Source organism: Somniosus microcephalus, chromosome 15 (assembly GCF_052327205.1).
Source record: "Somniosus microcephalus isolate GS21.2 chromosome 15, FLI_Smic_1.0, whole genome shotgun sequence".
Classification (NCBI taxonomy): domain Eukaryota; kingdom Metazoa; phylum Chordata; class Chondrichthyes; order Squaliformes; family Somniosidae; genus Somniosus; species Somniosus microcephalus.
The window spans coordinates 18821639-18841264 of NC_141001.1; the positions used below are offsets into that span (position 1 = coordinate 18821639).

The 19626-nt window shown below is 46.6% G+C and overlaps 1 protein-coding gene across 1 annotated transcript in view; it reads right to left on the reverse strand.

Annotated features, from left to right (window-relative positions):
* Positions 1-19626, reverse strand: part of LOC147106569 (astacin-like metalloendopeptidase) — a 512506-nt gene that overhangs the window by 365163 nt on the left and 127717 nt on the right. Inside the window, exon 4 of the mRNA XM_086007520.1 lies at positions 8006-8083. Coding sequence (XP_085863646.1) covers positions 8006-8083 — 78 coding nt within the window. The remainder of the gene's footprint in view (positions 1-8005; positions 8084-19626) is intronic.

Here is a 19626-nt window from a genome sequence, read left to right on the forward strand (position 1 = left end):
AGGCAAAAGTGTAATTGTGCAGGCTAAGCAAATCTGGCCAGCGTGAGTGCGTCCCTTGCATCCCGGGCAGCAATGTGGTCGTGCACTGGCACCTTCTGGCCTGTGCAGCTTCAGGTGGGTGAGCAGCAGCTTGGCGCTCCTGTTGTTGCTCCTGCTGTTGGTGGTGCTGTTGTTCAGGGTTCTGCTGCTGCCGCGGCTGGTCTTCATCCGATTCTGATGTCCAGGAGGAAAGGAAATAAATGGTTCTCATGCTTCTGGTATATACCTCAGTTGAGGAAGCACTCAGTCAAGGTTGGGAGAGGGGCTTCCCAGGAGGTCACACTGGAGATGGGTGTTGTAATGTATGTACGTTTAAGGGGGGGAACTACTTTCTACAGCTCATGTATACTGTAGTACCGGCAGTGACCACACCTGTACATAACGCTGAGTAGTAATCTGTTGTTTCAGTTGCAGTTTGAACCACGTTGAGTAAACACCTGTTGTACCGTTCCCTGCAGTCCTTTTCTTATTAAGATACACAGATCTAACAGTGGCGACGAGCAAGTTCGAACCTACCTGCAACTCCGCATCACCTCCCAGGGATTCGCTCCTGGAGAACAGAGGAAGAAGGTCGAGTCCAGAAGCACGGGCGTCGACCACGGGCAACCGCCCAGTCATCCAGCGGAGATTTGAGCATCGCAGGGGAGGCTGTCGAGAGCCAGGCTTGGCTTTCCAGTCACGGTGGTCCAGCGAAATGGGCTGGCAACAGGTACTGCGCAGACCCTTCCCGGACAGCGGCAGGCTAGAGCCCGACCGGGCAGCACAGAAAAAGGCCGAGCAGCGTCGACGGGGGTGAGAGAGAGGGCAGAGCGCACAGGGCGCAGCCGGTGTTCAGGACCGAGCGGCGTCAACGGGGGAGAGAGACAAGAGAGCAGAGCGCAGCCGGTGTTCAAGGGCCGAGCAGCGTCAACGGGGGAGAGAGATGAGAGAGAACAGAGCGCAGCCGGTGTTCAAGGGCCGAGCAGCGTCAATGGGGGAGAGAGGCGCGCAGGAAAACGCGAGGCGCTACCATTGCCACGAGGACCGCAGAGAGCGGCATTGGCAGCAGCGCAGGAGCAGTGCACGGAACCCACAGGGCGTCGCCATTTGCCACGAGGACCGCCAAGAGCGGCGTTGGCAGCAGCGCGGGAGACGCCATTTTAAGCCGCAGCGGGGAAGAAAGGAAAGCGCGGGAGACGCCATTTTAAGCCAGTCTAACCACACCCAAAACTGCCGAAGAGTGGCAGTATCACAGCGTTCGACAATGAAATCGAAGATTGGACGACATATGTCGAACGCATAGAAGTATACTGCAAGGCGAATGAAGTGCCAGATGACAAGAAAGCGCTGGTATTGTTGAATTCAATGGGTGCAAAAACGTATGGCTTACTACGAAACCTAGTAAGCCCAGAGAAGCCAGTAGAAAAGGATTTTGAAAACATAGTGTCAATCCTACAGGACCACTTAAACCCCACACCGCTGCTGATAGCAGAAAGATTTAAGTTTCACAAAAGGAACCAGCATAAAGATGAAAGTAATGCTGAGTATTTAACGGAACTGCGCAAGCTATCGAAACACTGCCAGTTTGGAACGGGACTAGCAGATACTTTAAGGGACAAGTTTGTGTGTGGGCTTCAAAGTGAAGGAACACAGAAACGGCTTCTATCAGAAAAGGATCTTACGCTGGAAAAGGCTTTCAGCATTACAGTATCACATGAAGCAGCAGCACGGAGCGCTGCAGAGATACAACGGAGACCGCAAGAATATGGCACAAATGAAGTGTCATACGGAACAGTGAAGTGCTATCGCTGCGGCAGAACAACACACGACCAGAATGATTGCTGGTTCAAAGACAAAGGCCTAGAAATTGAGTTTTGGCGCAGCCAGGGCTTTAGCGCCGGAAGTTAGTGCCGGAGCTAAGTCGTGCTGGTCGGGCCCAAAATTCAATAGTTCTGCGCCCAAACGGCTGCCGGCGCTGCTGAGAGCTGTTTGCGCCTGAAAACTGGCGCTACGCGCTGAATATCGGCGCTATTCCGGCGCTGCGGCGCCCGCTGCGGTGCGGCAGGTTCGGGAAGTGCAGGCCTCCTCCTTCCCTTAAGGAGGAGCTGCCTGCACCCGGCCGCGGCCTGCGAAAATCTTTTTAAAAATGATCCCGGCACCTCGGACAAGTGCCGGGCTTGCTTCTGTTCCGGGGGGGGGGGGGGGGGAAGTCCGGGGAGGGAGCTGCGGCCAGGCGGCCGGCGGGAAATCGGCCGGCCGCCGCGGTGCCTTTAATGCGCCGGCGCAAAGTCATGTAAGACTCTGTTGCCAGAGTCTTAGTTGCGGCTGCCACGGGCGAGGCGGCCGCAACTGAATTTCGGCGCTGGGGCCCGTCGGCATGGCAACCGCGACGCTGCGCACACCGATGACGTCATCGGTGCCTGCGCAGCGCTACCGGTCTACCGCGGCGGAAGGGCCCCAGGCAATTTCGGCGCCGGCGCCAATTGCAGCGCTAGGCCCTCTAGCGCCGCAAAATCGGCGCTAAGGGCACTGAATTTCTAGGCCAAAGTGTGCAGACAGTGTGGAAAAGTAGGACACATAGCACGAGTCTGCAGGTCGGGAAAGAAAACCAGCAATAAGAAAACGAGCAAAGGGAAGTACAAGAAGGTACATAAGATAACGGAGAATAGTTCAGACGAACAAAAGAGTGATAATGACTCTGAAAGCAGGGAACTGAGTTGTCTGAAGCTACATAATGTGATCACAACGGAGGATCACTGAACCATTTGGGTCACTCTCAAGATAGCAGGAGTCCAGGTAAAAATGGAATTGGACACAGGATCAGCTCTAACAGTCATAAACCGACGGGACTACGAGCAGCTATTCTCACACATGCACTTGAGAGACACAAAAATTATTTTGAAGACGTACACGGGGCAAAAAGTCTACCCCAAAGGAAAAATAAGGGTGACCGTTATATATAACGGTAAGGAAACACCAAAACTAGACCTGTATGTATTGCAAGATGGTGGACCACCATTACTGGGACGTGAATGGATCCGGAAAATACAACTGGATTGGCATTCCATACAGGCACTGACTGTGGCTGACAAAAAGGATGACGACGTCACACCTGGGCGACTGTCAAAGATCCTAACTGACGCGAAAGAAGTGTTCCAGCAAGGACTCAGAACACTAAAAGGCATGAAGAAAACGCAAGCCCAAAATTTTTTACGATCCGCTCAGCCGTCGAAGCAGAGCTGGAGAGTCTGGAACGTTCAGGTGTACTGTCCAAGGTAGACTGGAGCGAGTGGGCTACACCCATCGTCCCTGTGATGAAAAAGTCGTTGAGCAGCACACCTGGGGAACCAAGGAAGGTTCGCATCTGTGGGGACTTTAAGGTAACAGTGAACCCGGTCCTACACACCGTACAATACCACTTCCGCGGATTGAAGATATTTTCGCCTCGCTATCTGGAGGGAAACGCTTCACTAAGATTGATCTGGCCCAGGCGTATCTGCAAATGGAGGTAGAAGAAGCATCAAAAAAATGCCTCACAAACAACACCCATAAAGGTCTCTACCAACACAACCAGCTGGTATTCGGGGTGGCATCAGCTCCGGCTATTTGGCAGAGGGCAATGGAACAAGTCCTGCAAGGGATCCCAGGGACCCAGTGTTATTTGGACGACATCCTGGTCACGGGCGAAAATGACAGTGATCACCTTGCCAACCTGGAGCAGGTGCTCACTAGATTGCAGGAATATGGGCTCCGAGCTAACCGCCCCAAATGCGAGTTTTTTAGAAAACAGATCTCGTACTGTGGCCACGTTATCGATAAAGGGGGGTTACATAAGTCCCCAGAGAAGATTGAGGCAGTCGTCAAGGCTCCAGCACCAGAGAGGCCAATAGCCTTTGCGTCACGATCACTAACCTCAGCCGAGCGTAACTACGCCCAGATTGACAGGGAGGCACTCAGCCTAGTGTGGGGAGTGAAAAAGTTCGATCACTATCTGCACGGGCATAAATTCACCTTGCTGACTGATCACCAGCCTCTTGTCTCCATTTTTAATCCGAAGAAGGGCGTTCCGGTGATGACTGCGCAACGACTACAAAGATGGTCACTTTTTCTAGGGGCGCACCAGTATGAGATTGAATATAAGGGCACGAAACAGCATGGAAATGCTGATGGGCTATCACGCCTGCCACTGCCTACTGCGGAGGAAGCACCAGTAGTGGATCCTGTCGAAATATTCCATTCGACTATAGTTGAATACCTACCGGTAACTAACGCTTGTATCGAAAAGGAAACCTGAAATGACCCGACACTGTCTCGGGTATATGATTTGACGGTGAAGGGATGGCCAGCATATGGCGACTCACTGTTGCCAGCATTCTCGACAAGGAGGGAACAGCTGTCAGTGTGCCGGGGGACCATGATGTGTGGATCCCGAGTGGTAATTCCATCCAAGTTAAGGGAGAGAGTGCTCAATGAGCTTCATGAGGGTCATCTGGGAGGGGTAAAAATGAAAAGCCTAGCCAGGGCTTATGTGTGGTGGCCGGGAATCGATAAACAAATCGAGGACCTGACCAAGAGCTGCTCAGGATGCCAGAAAGTCCAAAATGCACCACCACAGGCCCCTCTACACCCATGGGAGTGGCCCTCATCTCCATGGCAACGGGTGCATATTGATTTTGCTGGTCCATTCATGGACTCAATGTTTTTAATAGCCGTGGATGCGCACTTGAAATGGCCTGAGGTCATCAAAATGTCCTCCACCACCACAGAGAAAACTATTGCAGTCCTACGGACCATTTTTGCCAGGAATGGCTTGCCAGAACAGATTTGCTCCGACAACGGACCACAGTTTGTGTCCGAAGAGTTCCGGAGGTTCTTGAAAAAGAATGGGGTAAGGCATTACACATCCGCCCCGTATCATCCAGCCACAAATGGATTGGCTGAGAGGTTCGTACAAACCTTTAAGAAGGCAATAAAGGCTATGTACAATGACAACATTCCGCTGCAGCACAAGGTGGACAATTTCCTGTTCGCCTACCGGAATGCGACACATGCAGTCACCAACCAGGCCCCAGCCATGATGTTCTTTAACCGAAGGTTAAGATCTCGCCTGGATTTGCTCAGGCCAAACGTACGAAGAGATGGTGAGAGTAAGCAATTCCAGCACATCCATGAGAAGCCAACAAGGAGCTTCAATGTAGGGCAACCAGTCTTGGCCCGCGACTACCGAACAGAAAAATGGCAGCCAGGAACGATATGCACACGGCAGGGCCCACTAATGTACACAGTGGACATTGGGGAGAGCATCGTGAGACACCATGCTGACCAGATCCTAGAGTCACAGGAACAAGTCAACCCCATGCCTCGCCCATACGTACCTGGTGATGAACCCGACGTACAGGTAGCATCTACCCCAGAAACAGTAGCATCGGAAGCTGATGAACCAACCGACGACAGGGGGCCAGAATCGCCTCTGCACCAAGAGCAAGACACTCGGGAAAGGCACTATCCAGAAAGGATCAGGAAGCCTCCCCAAAGACTGAATTTATAAATAGACTATTTTCAGCTAATGTTGCATGTTAAAAGTGTTAATTGTAATTAGTTTGATATTTAATTGTTAAATGAGTGTTATGGTACTGTTAATCTAAAAGGGGAGTAATTGTAGTGTATGTACCTTTAAGGGGGGGAACTACTTTCTCCAGCTCATGTATACTGTAGTACCGGCAGTGACCACACCTGTATATAACGCTGAGTGGTAATCTGTTGTTTCAGTTGCAGTTTGAACCACGTTGAGTAAACACCTGTTGTACCATTCTCTGCAGTCCTTTTCTTATTAAGATACACGGATCTAACAGGTGTCAGGCTCCAAACTTCCCCAACAATGAGTAGGCCTGCTAAAAGTTCCCCCAGACCTGAGACGACAAAGTTCTGCCACCTGCAAATCATCATTGGTGAAAACTCCTTCTTAATGGTGGAGCTGCAGCTGTTAGGAAGCAATCTACTTGTGAGTCCGCCAGGATTAACTGGCGTGTTCCAGAGGAGACGTGCAGGATGGGGGAAATGTGTTAAAATCAGAAAGGCCTCTCAAATTGAGATTATAGAGGCAATTAACTGGTTGTTAAGGGCCTTAAGGGCCTATCCCACCTCTTGAAGGCAGGATGGATACGGGGTCTGAAACCATGAATGTGGGAAAATTGCTTAAAGGCGGGATCGGACCCACCTGCCATTTTTTGCGATTTTAACAACTCACACGCCTCCAAACCCGCCTCCTCGGGCCTGGTAAAATCAAGCCCTATGTCCTTATTCACCATTATATGTGGGTTAGCATGCCTCACCTTAACAATGAATTCCCAATTGCATATATTGTTAACTAGAAAAACATGGGCTGCCCACAACGCTCTCCTGACATCTCAGAAAATGTAAAATAGTACACAACTAGACCAATGTGTGCCAACTATAATTTTTTGGTCAAATTTCCTTCAAAGTGAAATACGTAGAAGCAAACAGACAGCAAAGTACTGAAAGCGTACAGTATCCAATGTTACACAATATATGAATAGTTTTCAAACAAGAAAGCAAAATCCCAAATCCTTGCAGTTCTTGCCATGCAATCACACTGTTTGTTCCTTTGTATTTTAACAATATATGTTTAATTTATTAACAATGAAACTTAGAATCATAGGGGGAGAGTTTCCGTTTTGGGCGCAATCAGTGATTCCAGTGTAAATTGCACCCAAAATTGTGCCGGTTTTGAAAAATGTTCTTTTCCCCCCAATGTTCCCCTCAAACTCTTTTACATATCGCAGGATGCAAAATCTGCCATGAACCAGCGCAATCAGGCAGCTTTTTAAACATTATAAAAATTTTGCTTTTAAAAAATAATTCCTTGATATATTTAAGAGTGGTAACTTGGTAAAGTTTGATTAATACAGCTGAAAATGGATTTATCACAAAAAATAAGCATTTTAAATCACAGTGTCAATCCACCAACTGTGAGTAATTTGATTTTAAATTACTAAAAATGACTTTTAAAAAATATACAAAACTATTTTCGAGTTAGATTGGGGTACAGTAGACAGTTCCTTCGTAAATTAAAAAAAAGTCCATTCAAAACTTTTCAAAGTGTACCTATTGATGTCCGTGCGCCTGAAAGGTCCAGCTTAACTTTTAGAGCCTCCTCGAAGGCCTGCAAATGAGCGAAATTAGCAGAAACTCCCAATGGTGATTAATTCATCCTGCGGACATAGACAGTTTTGTGGGTGGGGCCAGCTTCCAGAGTCACGTTTTTAAAACTAGCACAAAGATCGTGGAAACTTGAGTTACGATGAAAATTCCGCAATACTTTGTGCCAATTACACCGATATCAGGGAAATTGCGCCAAAAAAAGCGCAATTGAGTGGAAACTCCAGGCCATAGAATGTTACAGCACAGAAAGAAGCCATTTGGTCTATTGTCCTGTGCCAGCTCTCTGAAAGAGCTGTTCATTTAGTGCCATTCCTCTATCGCTCTCCAAATCCCTACTAAATTTTCTTTTTCACTGTTACAGATTCTGCTTCCGCCACTGTTTCTGATAGGGCATTCCACGTACCAAATGTCCTCTATATTATAAAAAAATCTCCTAAGCTCTCCCTTGATTCTTTTGGTGATGATCTTAAATATAGGCCCTCTAGTTGCTGATTCACCGACTAGTAGAAGTGGTAATTACCTTATTAAAACCCTTCATAATTTTTAATACTTCTTCAGATCTCCAATCAATCTTCTCTCCTCTAATGAAAACAGCCCCAGTTCTTTTAGTTTCTTCTCATCCTTATTATCATGTCACTAAATCACTTTTGTAACCCTCTTGACATCATTCCTAAAGTTGAGTACTACAAAAACAAACTTATAATACCACAATGCCTTTCAATCCATTGGATCGTTCAAATAGCACCATTTAAATATCTAAATACTTTATAAATTGCTAAAAACATTAATCCAAAACTTTTCTTACACAGTTCTTCATTGGCTTTCAAAATGATACTAAACACATCTGGTTCACTCGTGTCCTTTCTTTCCCTTTTCAAGCCACCTGTAAATGAATTGAAGGTTAAAATATCATTTAATTTTATTAATTAATCTCAAATTTTACAATGTTTATACCCAACAACAACTTGCATTTATGTAATGCCTTTAACGTAGTAAAATGTCCCAAGGTGTTTAAGAGGAATGTTATCAAACAAAATTTGACACCGAACCACATAAGTGGATATTAGGACAGGTGATCAAAAACTTGGTCAAAGAGGCAGATTTTAAGGAGCGTCTCAAAGAAGGAGAGCTAAAGTTACGCACACACAGCCATTACTTAAATTATGTTTAGGTGGTTCAATAGCTGATAATATGGGGGGTATTTTGGCATGGAGGAGTGTGTGGGTTTGGGAGCAGGAGGGGGGTTAAAACCAAGGAAATTGACAGCAGGATGTGAAGCTGGCTCCAGCCATCGACTTCCGCATTTCACTCTAACGCGTTAGGCTGCGAGCACGCAACATCCTTGGGAGAGGCGGATTGCCAATTAACATATGTTATTTGCTCAATTAACGACCAAAGTTACGGCCTGATGACATAATTGCCGCCGCAACTTAAATTTAATAGTAAGCGAGGGGTGGCCTGAGCTGAGGGATTCCCGGCAGCTGATCCAAGGCGGCAGCTGCCAATTCCCCAAAGTAAGTGGCTCTTTTAGCTCTTCTTGTAGGCCAGGAAGAGAAGGAGTGCCTCAATGAAACCTTCAGCCTCCCCAGCTCCGATCTCCAGCCCCACCCTACCAGCCCTCCCAAACGACGATGTATGTATGTATCTGGGCGCAAATGTGGTGGAAACTCTTGGCCGTGGTCTTTACTGGTCAGTTATTTTTAACTAACACTGAGAACTTCCTATACTTGACAATGGACGCAATGTTACACCAATATCAATAGAAATACCTTTGAAGATGAAATAGGCACAGATATTCTAATTTGCACCCACATAATGCCCACGGTGTAATGTATCCAAGTTTGCTGATGAGGAGGACACAAAGAGGCTGCAAACGGATAAGTGAGTGAGCAAGAAGGTGGCAGATGGAGTATAATGTGGGGAAATATAAGAACATAAGAAGTAGGAGCAGGAGTGGGCCATACAGCCCCTTGAGCCTGCTCCGCCGTTCAATAACATCATGGCTGATCATCGACCTCAACTCCACATTCCCACCCGATCTCCATATCCCTTGATTCCCTATGGGGGTGATTTTCCCAGCCCCAAGGAGGCGGGTTTGGAAAGGACCAGTTGGCAAAATGGCAAAAACTGAGGGCGGGTTCGGAACCAACCTCCAACCCGCCTCCGCGCAATTTTGCCAGAGGCAGTTTTGATGGGTGCTATTCGGTCCCGCCTCCATCAGTTGGGAGAGGTAATTAAAACCCTTAAATAGCAGTTAAGGGCCTAGAAAATCCTATTTTGACAGGCCTTCGTTATTTTCAGCATATTGCACGACCCTCCTAAACCACGCCAGCTAATCCTGGCGGGTTGAGAAATGGGTGGCCTCCTCACAGCTGCAGCTCCACCATTAAAATGGAGCTTTCATCAAGGAGCAGTTGCAGGTGGCAGAACTTTTGTTCCAAATTCCTCCTCATCTCAGTCTTAAATGGCCTACCCCTTATCCTGAGACTATGCCCTCTAGTTCTAGACTCTCCAGCCAGGGGAAACAACTTCTCAGCATCTACCCTGTCAATCCCCTTCAGAACCTTGAAAGTTTCAATGAGGTCACCTCTCATTCTTCTAAACTCCAAAGAGTAAAGGCCCATTCTACACAATCTGTCGTCATAGTACAGCCCTCTCATCCCAGGGATCAATCCAGTGAACCTTTGTTGCACCACCTCCAAGGCAAGTATATCCTTCCTTGGATAGGGAGACCAAAACTGTGCACAGTACTCCATATGTGGTCTCACCAAGGCCCTATACAATTGTAGCAAGACTTCCTTACTCTTATACTCTAACCCCCTTGCAATAAAGGCCAACATGCCATTTGCCTTCCTTATTGCTTGCTGCACCTGCATGCTAACTTTCTGTGTTTCTTGCACAGGGAGACCCAAATCTCTCTGAACACCAACATTTAAAAGTTTCTCACCACTTAAAAAATATTCTGTTTTTCTATTCTTCCTACCAAATTGAATAACCTCACATTTCCCTACATTATACCCCATCTGAGGTTTTTCATTTTGCTAGGAAAAATAGAAAAACAAGTGATGAGAAACTATTAGAACTATTAAATGTTGGGTGTTCAGAGGGATTCCGGCCTCCTTGTACACGAAACACAGGAAGTTAACATGCAGGTACAGCAAGCAATTAGGCATGCAAATGGTATGTTGGCCTTTATTGCAAGGGGGTTGGAAGGCAAGAGTGAGGAAGTCTTGCTGAAATTGTACAGGGCTTTTGTGAGACCACACCTTGAGGACCACGTACAATTTTGGTCTCCATACCTAAGGAAGGATATACTTGTCTTAGAGGGAGTGCAATGAAGGTTTGATCGATGGGTTGAGAGGGTTGTCCTATGAGGGGAGATTTAGTAGAATGGGCCTATACTCTCTGGAGTTTAGAAGAATGAGAGGTGATCTCATTGAAATATATAATATTCTGAGAGGTCTTCACAGAGTAGATACTGAGAGGCTGTTTCCCCTGGCTGGAGAGTCTGGAATAGGGGACATAGTCTCAGGATAGTGAGTCGGCCATTAAGAACTGAGATAAAGAGAAATTTCTTCACTTAGAGATTTTCATATCTCTGTTTGCAAATTCACTGCACCAGACGGCTGTGGATGTTCAGTCATTGAGTACATTCATGACAGAGATCGACAGAATTTTGGGGGGAAAAATTCGGTTGATTTGCACCTCCCTTTAGCGCCCTGACAGGGCACTAATGAGGCGCAAAGCAACTAGCGCCTGGGTGCAGCGCCGTCAACACTTCCCACGGAATTCAGTGGGAGGTTAGCGGCGGCGGTAAATGTTAACGCCCCGCGGCGCTGCGCCTCCGGGGATGACTTCATCGCCGTGCTCAGCGCCCTGCTCGAACCCCGGCTGCGATCTTCGGAAGCGCCCCCTGACTTACCACCGGACGCTATGTCCGACAGGGTCAGGGGGGCTTACCTGCGGCCGGGGCAGCGCAAATTAAAGGGGCGGCCATTTTTGTTGCTGGCCACCTGCCAGCACCTGCCCCCGTTGCTCTCCCCGGCCTCTTGTGTAGCCCTCCCGTGGGGTGCCGGCTGCGCTCCGTGAGCCCGGCACTTCTTGAGTGCCGGGCTCTTTTGCCGGCACTCCGATCCCGGGTGGACCAGCTGGGCCCGGGGTCGTGCTGCGCTAGGCCCCTCCCCTTTAATAAGGGGAGGAAGGCCTGCAGTACCGCGGCACGATGTGCCACAGAGCATGGCGCTGCGGCACGTAGCGCCATGATATTCACTTGCAGCGCCCCAAGATGGAGGCGGGCACTTCCAGTAGCATCACGCCTCCTCTTGGGGAGCTACCAGTGAATTTCGGGCACAGGGGTGCTAGTTTTTTCGGGGTGCTAAAAGTAGCTCAAAGGGGGTGCAACCCAATTTTTCCCCCTTGGACTCTAAGGGAATCAAGGAATATGGGGATCAGGCTGGAAAGTGGAGTTGAGGTTGAAGATCAGCCATGACCTTATTGAATGGCGGAGCAGGCTCAAGGGGCCGTATGGCCTAGTCCTGCTCCTGTTTCTTACAGTCTCAAGATTTGGGCACAACTGGAAGGAAAAATGGGCACAGAGACAGAAATATGTAAAACATGGCTGTGACTGTAATGTATGTACCTTTAAGGGGAGAACTATTTTTTACAGCTCCTGTAAACTGTAGTACTGGCAGTGACCACACCTGTATATAAACCCTGAGTAGGGATCTGTACAGTTAGTTTTAGAGTAACCCTCATCCAGTAAACACCTGTTGATTGTTCCCTGCAGTCTCTTGTCTAATTATTGAAGGACACAACATCAAGATACACGGATCTAACAGTGACCAGCTTCACCCAACTTCCAAGAAAACAGAGCAATGGTGTGTCTTTGAAAGAAACTGGCAGCACATGGTTCCAGAGTTTGTTTTTGCCTATTCTGCACTTTCTGTGGGAATATTACTGACTTCTTGTGCAGCAATAGGCATGTTTTAAAATTTGGTTTGACTGCTGGGGCATGCTGCAGTACTCCTGTCCCAGACTGCAGAATGGGTATTTCATTTGGAATCCCCTTAAATTTGACATATAAGGAAGACAGCAAGGACTTAAATGAAGGTTTTCTGGATGACTAATGCAGTGCGCTAGTGGTTATGTTACTGGCCTAGTAATTCAGAGGCCTGGAGTAATAACCTAGTACAACATGAATTCAAATCCCACTCATGGCAGTACTTCAATTCAGTTAATAAAATCTGGAATTTAAAACTAGTATCTATAACGCTGTCGGATTGTCGTAAAAACCCGGTCTGGCCTACCTGTGATTCCAGTCCCACACCCACATGGTTGGCTCTTAACTGGCCGAGCATGCCACTCAGTTTAGCAAACCACTACACCATGGACTGCAGCCACTCAAGACGATGGTCCACCACCACCACCTTCTCAGGGCAACTAAGATGGGCAGTAAAGAGTCAGAACTTGAGGAAGAACAGTATAACTATCTGATCTACCCTGCTGGCTACATTTAGTGCCTCTGCAGCAGTCACCTGGACATTACAGAGCAGCAGTGTGTACAAACATAAAAACAGAGAATGCTGGAAATACTCAGCAGGTCAGGCAGCATCTGTCACCCTTCGTCATCGACCTGAAACATTAATTCTGTTTCTCTCTCCACAGGTGCTGCCTGACCTGCTGAGTATTTCCAGCATTCTTTGTTTTTATTTCAGATTTCCAGCATCCGCAGTATTTTGCTTTTGTATTAGTGTATACAAACACTCAGGTTCACTGGGACATCATGCAGGAGATATGTGACCTGCTGCAGGCTGTCTTAGACCCATGGTGCAGGGTTGACATGACATTGCCAGTCATAGTGAAGGTGGCTTCTATCTTGAATTTTTTTTTTGGAGGGAGCAGGGCTGGGGTTTCAAGGGGACCAGTCAACAGTAGCCAGTCAGTGCATCGGTGCATTCATCAAGTGATCAATGCATTGTTTGCTGGACAAGGTGAATTCATCATCTTCTCCATGTAACTCAGGGATCAGTAAGCAAAAACACATTTTTTCGATACATGGCTAGGTTTCCAGGGAGTGACTGATTGCAATCCCACATGCATTTGTGCTCCTCGACAGAGAAATGCCTTATAGCTGAATTGGAAGGGATTCTATTCTGTCAATGTCTAGCTTGTGTGTGGCCATTACGTAAGATCATGCAACTGAATGCAAAATTCCCTGACAGCTCACATGATTCCTTCATTCTAAGGCAGTCAACAGTCCGGCCATTTGTTTGCAGACACACAGCAAATGGAGGGATGGCTCCTGGGGTCCAGGCATATATGATGTTGTACTGGCTCTTGACCCTCTCAGCAGCATCCTCAAAGAACAGCACAGAAAAAGTACAATGCAGCTAATGGCCTGGAAATTGCGGTTGGAGGCTTGCCGCAGGCAAACGCATCGGAACCGCAAGAAAAGTACGCACCTACCTGCTGCCTCCAGACCTTCGGACTGTTCAGCTCCTGGGCCTGCAATCGTATGCCTGCATAAAGGCCCACGTATCCCAGGGGCGCATGCGGTTAGCAAGCGTCCCTGGGATCACGTGGGCCAGCCCAACCAATCACAAAGGGGAATTACTATTATGCTCATGAGGTTCCATTTATGTATAGAATCTCCATTAGCATAATAGGAATCCCCTAAAAAACACTTTCACACCACTTAAATAAAAATAATCACAGGTACCAATTTAATTAAAATACAATTTAATTAAACATTTAAAACAAAATTTAATTTTTTGAAAAATAAATTTAAACAGAAACATAGAAGATAGGAGCAGGAGTAGACCATTCGGCCCCTCGAGCCTGCTCCGCCATTCAATGAGATGATGGCTCATCATCCAAATTCAGTACCCTGTTCCTGCCTTCTCCCCATATCCCTTGATCCCTTTAGCCTTAAGAAATATATTTAACTCCTTCTTGAATATATTTAATGAATTGGCCTCAGCTACCTTCTGTGGTAGAGAATTCCACAGGTTCACCACTCTCTGAGTGAAGAAATTCCTCCTCATCCCTGTCCTAAATGGCTTACCCCTTATCCTTCGACTGTGACCCCTGGTTCTGGATCCCCGGCCATCGGGAACATCCTTCCTGCATCTAGTCTGTCTAGTCCTGTTAGAATTTTATAAGTTTCAATGAGATCCCCTCTCATTTTTCTAAACTCCAGCGACTATAAGCCCAATCGACCCAATCTCTCCTCATACATCATTCCTGCCATCCCAGGTATCAGTCTGGCGAATCTTCGCTGCACTCCCTCCATGGCAAGAACATCCTTCCTCAGATAAGGCAACCAAAACTGCACACAATACCCAAGGTGTGGACTCACCAAGGCCCTGTACAAATGCAGCAAGACTTCCTTGCTCCAGTACTCAAATCCTCTCGCTATGAAGGTCAACATACCATTTGCCTTCTTAACCACCTGCTGCACCTGCATGCTTACCTTCAGCGACTGGTGCACAAGGACACCCAGGTCTCATTGCACTTCCCCCTCTCCCAATCTATTGCCGTTCAGTTAATAATTTGCCTTCCTGTTTTTGCCACCATAGTGGATAACCTCGCAATTATCCACATTATACTGCGTCTGCCATGCTTCTGCCCAATCACCCAACCTGTCCAAATCATACTGGAGTTTCTCAGCATCCTCCTCACAGCACACATGCCCACCCAGCTTTGTGTTGTCTGCAAACTTGGAGATATTACATCTAGTTCCCTCGTCGACATCATTTATATATATTGTGAATAGCTGGGGTCCTAGGACCGATCCCTGCGGTACCCCACCAGTCACTGCTTGCCACTCGGAAAAAGACCCGTTTATTCCAACTCTTTGCTTCCTGTCTGCCAACCAGTTCTTTATCCAAGTCAATACCTTGCCCCCAATCCCATGTGCCTTAACTTTACACACTAATCTCTTATGCGGGACCTTATTGAAAGCCTTCTGAAAGTGCAAATACACCACATCCACTGGTTCTCCCTTATCTATTCTACCAGTTACATCCTCAAAAAATTCCAGTAGATTAGACAAGCAAGATTTACCTTTTGTAAATCCATGTTGACTTTGTCAGATCCTGTCACTGTTTTCCAAGTGCTCTGTTATTACATTTTTTATAATGGACTCTAGAATTTTCCCCACTACCGATGTCAGGCTTACCGGTCTATAATTCCCAGTTTTCTCTCTACCATCTTTTTTGAATAGTGAGGTAACATTAGCTACCCTCCAATCCATGGGAACTGTTTCAGAGTTTATCGAATTTTGGAAGATGACCAGCAATGCATCTACTATTTCTAGGGCCACTTCCTTAAGTACCCTAGGATGTAGATTATCAGGCCCTGGGGATTTATCGGCCTTCAATCCCGTCAATTTCCCCAACACCATTTCCCTTCAAATACTGATTTCTTTCGGTTCCTCCCTCTCATTAGACCCTATGTTCCCCGACATCTCTGGGAGGTTAGTTGTGTCCTCCTTTGTGAAGACAGAACCAAAGTATGTATTTAATTGGTCTTCCATTTCTTTGTTCCCCATTATAAATTCCCCTGATTCTGACTGCAAGGGACCTACGCTTGACTTCACCAATCTTTTTCTCTTCACATATCTATAAAAGTTTTTACACTCAGTTTTTATGTTCCCTGCAAGCTTACTCTCACACTCTATTTTCCCCCTCTTAATTAATCCCTTTGTCCTCCTTTGCTGAATCCTAAACTGCTCCCAATCCTCAGGTTTACTGCTTTTTCTGGCAAATTTATATGTCTTCTCCTTGGATCTTATGCTATCCCTAATTTCCCTTGTTAGCCACGGTTGAGTCACCTTTTTTGTTTTATTTTTATGCCAAACAGGGATGAACAAATTCTGTAGTTCATCCATGCGATCTTTGAATGTTTGCCATTGCCTATCCACCATCAACCCTTTGAGTAACATTCCCCAATCAATCCTTCCCAACTCATGCCTCATACCACCGTAGTTTCCTTTATTTAAATTCAGGACCCTAATCTCTGATTCAACTACTTCACTCTCCATCTTAATGAAGAATTCTATCATACTATGATCGCTCCGACCCAAGGGGCCTCACACAACAAGATTGCTAATTAATCCTTTCTCATTATGTAATACCAAGTCTAAGATGGCCTGATCTCTAGTTGGTTCCTTGACATATTGGTCCAGGAAACCATCTCGTATACACTCCAGGAATTCCTCCTCCACAGTATTGCTACTAATTTGGTTAGCCCAATCTATATGTAGATTAAAGTCACCCATGATAACCACTGTGCCCTTATTGCACGCATCTCTAATTTCCCATTTAATGCCATCCCCAACCTCCGCATTACTGTTTGGAGGTCTGTATACCACTCCCACTAACGTTTTCTGCCCCTTGGTATTCTCAGTTCTACCCATACAGGTTCCACATCATCAGAGCTAATATCCTTCCTTTCAATTGTGTTAATTCCCTCTTTAACCAGCAATGCTACCCCACCTCCTTTTCTTTTTTGCCTATCTTTCCTGGATATTGAATACCCCTGGATGTTGAGTTCCCAGCCTTGGTTACCCTGGAGCCATGTTTCCATAATCCCAATCATATCATATCCGTTTACCTCTATTTGCACAGCTAATTCATCCACCTTATTACGAATACTCCTCACATTAAGACACAAGGCCTTCAGGCTTGTTTTTTTAACACTCTTACACCTTTTAGAATTATTATTTACTGTGGCCATGTTTGATTGAAACCCTTAATTTCTCTGACTGCCACCTTTGTTTTTCTTCTTCCTTTCTTTTGCTTCTATCCTTGTTTCCCTTTCCTCTGTCTCCCTGCTCAGGTTCCCAACCCCCTGCCATTTTAGTTTAAACCCTCCCCCCAGAGCACTAGCAAACACTCCCCCTAGGACATTGGTCCCGGTCCTGCCCAGGTGCAAACCGTCCATTTTGTACTGGTCCCATCTCCCCCAGAACCGGTTCCAATGTCCCAGGAATTTGAATCCCTCCCCCTTGCACCATTCCTCTAGCCACGTATTCACCTGAAATATCCTTCTATTTCTACGCTGACATTTTTAAAGGGGCCAAAAATAACCTCAACTAATTTTAAAGGATTTTGTATGTTTAAATCATTTCAAAAATGTTATTGTAATATTTATTTAAACCCTTACGCTGGTAAAAGATGGCCTTACACCTGCTTTTACCAGGCGTAAGGGTTTCATGGGCATTCGCTGGGCAATAGTTGGGCAAATCTGCACCAGTAAATGTCAATTTCCTGCGGATTTGTATGATCTGTCAAGCAGAATCTTGACATGTTTGCAAGTTCCGGGTTTTTGCACACATCTCCCGAAACTTGCCTGGCAACTTACGACAGTGTTGTCTGTACATACATAGGCCTAGAATTCAGTGGCGCCCCATTTGGGGCGCCAAGCTCACCTGTGCGCCAGAATTACCGCTCCGGATGGAGCCGCTTGCGCCATCCCGATATTCAGTTTCAGCGCCCCAAACGGAAGTGGGGCGCTGCTCAAGGCGCCCTGCGTCCCTCTTGGGGCGCTGCAACTGAATATTGCAGCGCAACGTGCTGCAGCGCCACACGCTGTGTCACGGCGCGCTGCGGTACTGCAGGCCTTCCTCCCCTTCTTAAAGGGGAGGGGCCTGCACCAGTGCGATCAGAGATCGCGAGTGTCGGCAAAAGAGCCCGACACCGAGGAGAAGTGCCGGGCTCTTGGGACACAGCCGGCACTGCCCGGGGGGAGGGCTCAGGAGGCCGGGGACAGCGGCGCGAGGAGGTCCTGGCAGGCGGCCAGCAAAAAGAATGGCCGCCCCGCACCTCCCCTTTAATTAGCGCCACTACCGCCGCTGGTAGGCCCCCTTGAACTGGTCGCAAATTGCGACCGGCGTTACAGCGGGGGGCGCGACCAAATATCGCGTTCGGGGTGGTAGCGGGGCACTGCGTACACCGATGACATCATCGGTGGTGGCGCAGCGCTACAGGCTAACGCCGCCATTAGCGCCCCGCTAAATTTCGCGGGAGGCGTGGCCAGTGGCGCTAAAGCCACTAAGTGCCCTCTTTGGGCGCTAACTGGTGGCGCAGCCCACTGAATTTCTAGGCCACAGTCATGGGCCCCATAAAATCCGGGCCAATGTTTCCATCAGATCCATCAAAGAACACATGATAGGTGCAATATATGTGGGTAGACCAAATGAAGGATAGAGAAAGGAAAAAAAATCTAATTCGCAGGCTAACCAATCTGAAAACTCAGCAAAGGAAGGAAAAAAACAGGGATTTGGAGAGCCAGGAAAATCTGCAGAGGTGACGATTTAAAAGAAGGAAAAAAAAGAGAACTTAAAGTTTTACTGACACAGAAGCTATCAGCGTCTGTGCCATGACAAACAAAACGCAAGATTTGCTGAGTGAAAGGAACCTTAAAGGATGCTGGAATTCCAGTTTGTGTTAAAGTGTGGACGTTTTCCTGACTATGAATGTTTAAGAAGTTACAGTATTCTTTTTGCCTAAAAGTCTGTTTTTAAAAGAAAGTGTCTGTTCTGTTTGTTTTAGTTTCACCCACTTCTCTATGCTGAAAGCCATTTAACCCTTTGTAGTCTTGTCTTCAATTTTGGAAGTTTTAAGAATGTGCGAATAAGATTGTGCATCCAGAATTGAAAAAAAAATTTAGCTACAATTTAAGTTAAGCTGGTGTGGAAAAACTGAAAAAAACAAAAAGTTTTTTTAACAAAAGATTAAGTTTCAGTCTAAGTTGGAGTTGCAGTTGCTCTCATGAATTTTCCAAAACAATTTGATTTGTTTCGTTTAAATGTGAAAACTAATTTTTCTCCAGTTGTATTAAACATATTTACAGCGCATCTGAAGAAAGAACAAAGAGAAATATTACGTAACTTAGTTTTTTTTATTTTTATTTTCTGTTCTGTATCATGTTTAGTTAATAAGAATATTTGCTCCGCTGCCTTATAACCCTGCAAAGGAGTTAACCCTTTCCGCTGGCAGGTGTTTTTTTTTTAAATTGGTTCAACAAACAACTTTGTTCTACGTTTTCTATCTTTAATATTGTAGTGGACAGTAAAGTTTCTCCAGATGCTCATGAATGAGAGAGAATCTGGTATTAATGGGAATTTTCATTCTAGTGAATGTCAGGAAAGTGTAGTTACGAATAGTAAATTGATAGCTTTCTCTTGGAGACATTTGTGTCCTTGCCTATGTACCTTTTAAGAAAACTGCATTGATAACCTGGCCACTACCCAAGACATCGGGACCATGCAGAGGGAGATGAGCAAAGATCTTCAGGTGACTACAATCTTTTGATAGGATCACATGAAAGCCCGAGAATGGCTTGTATCAGATGGCACGCGTGGCATGCTATTGAGATACTGATATGAGTGTGCAAATGTGATTTGTTACATATGAAGCAATT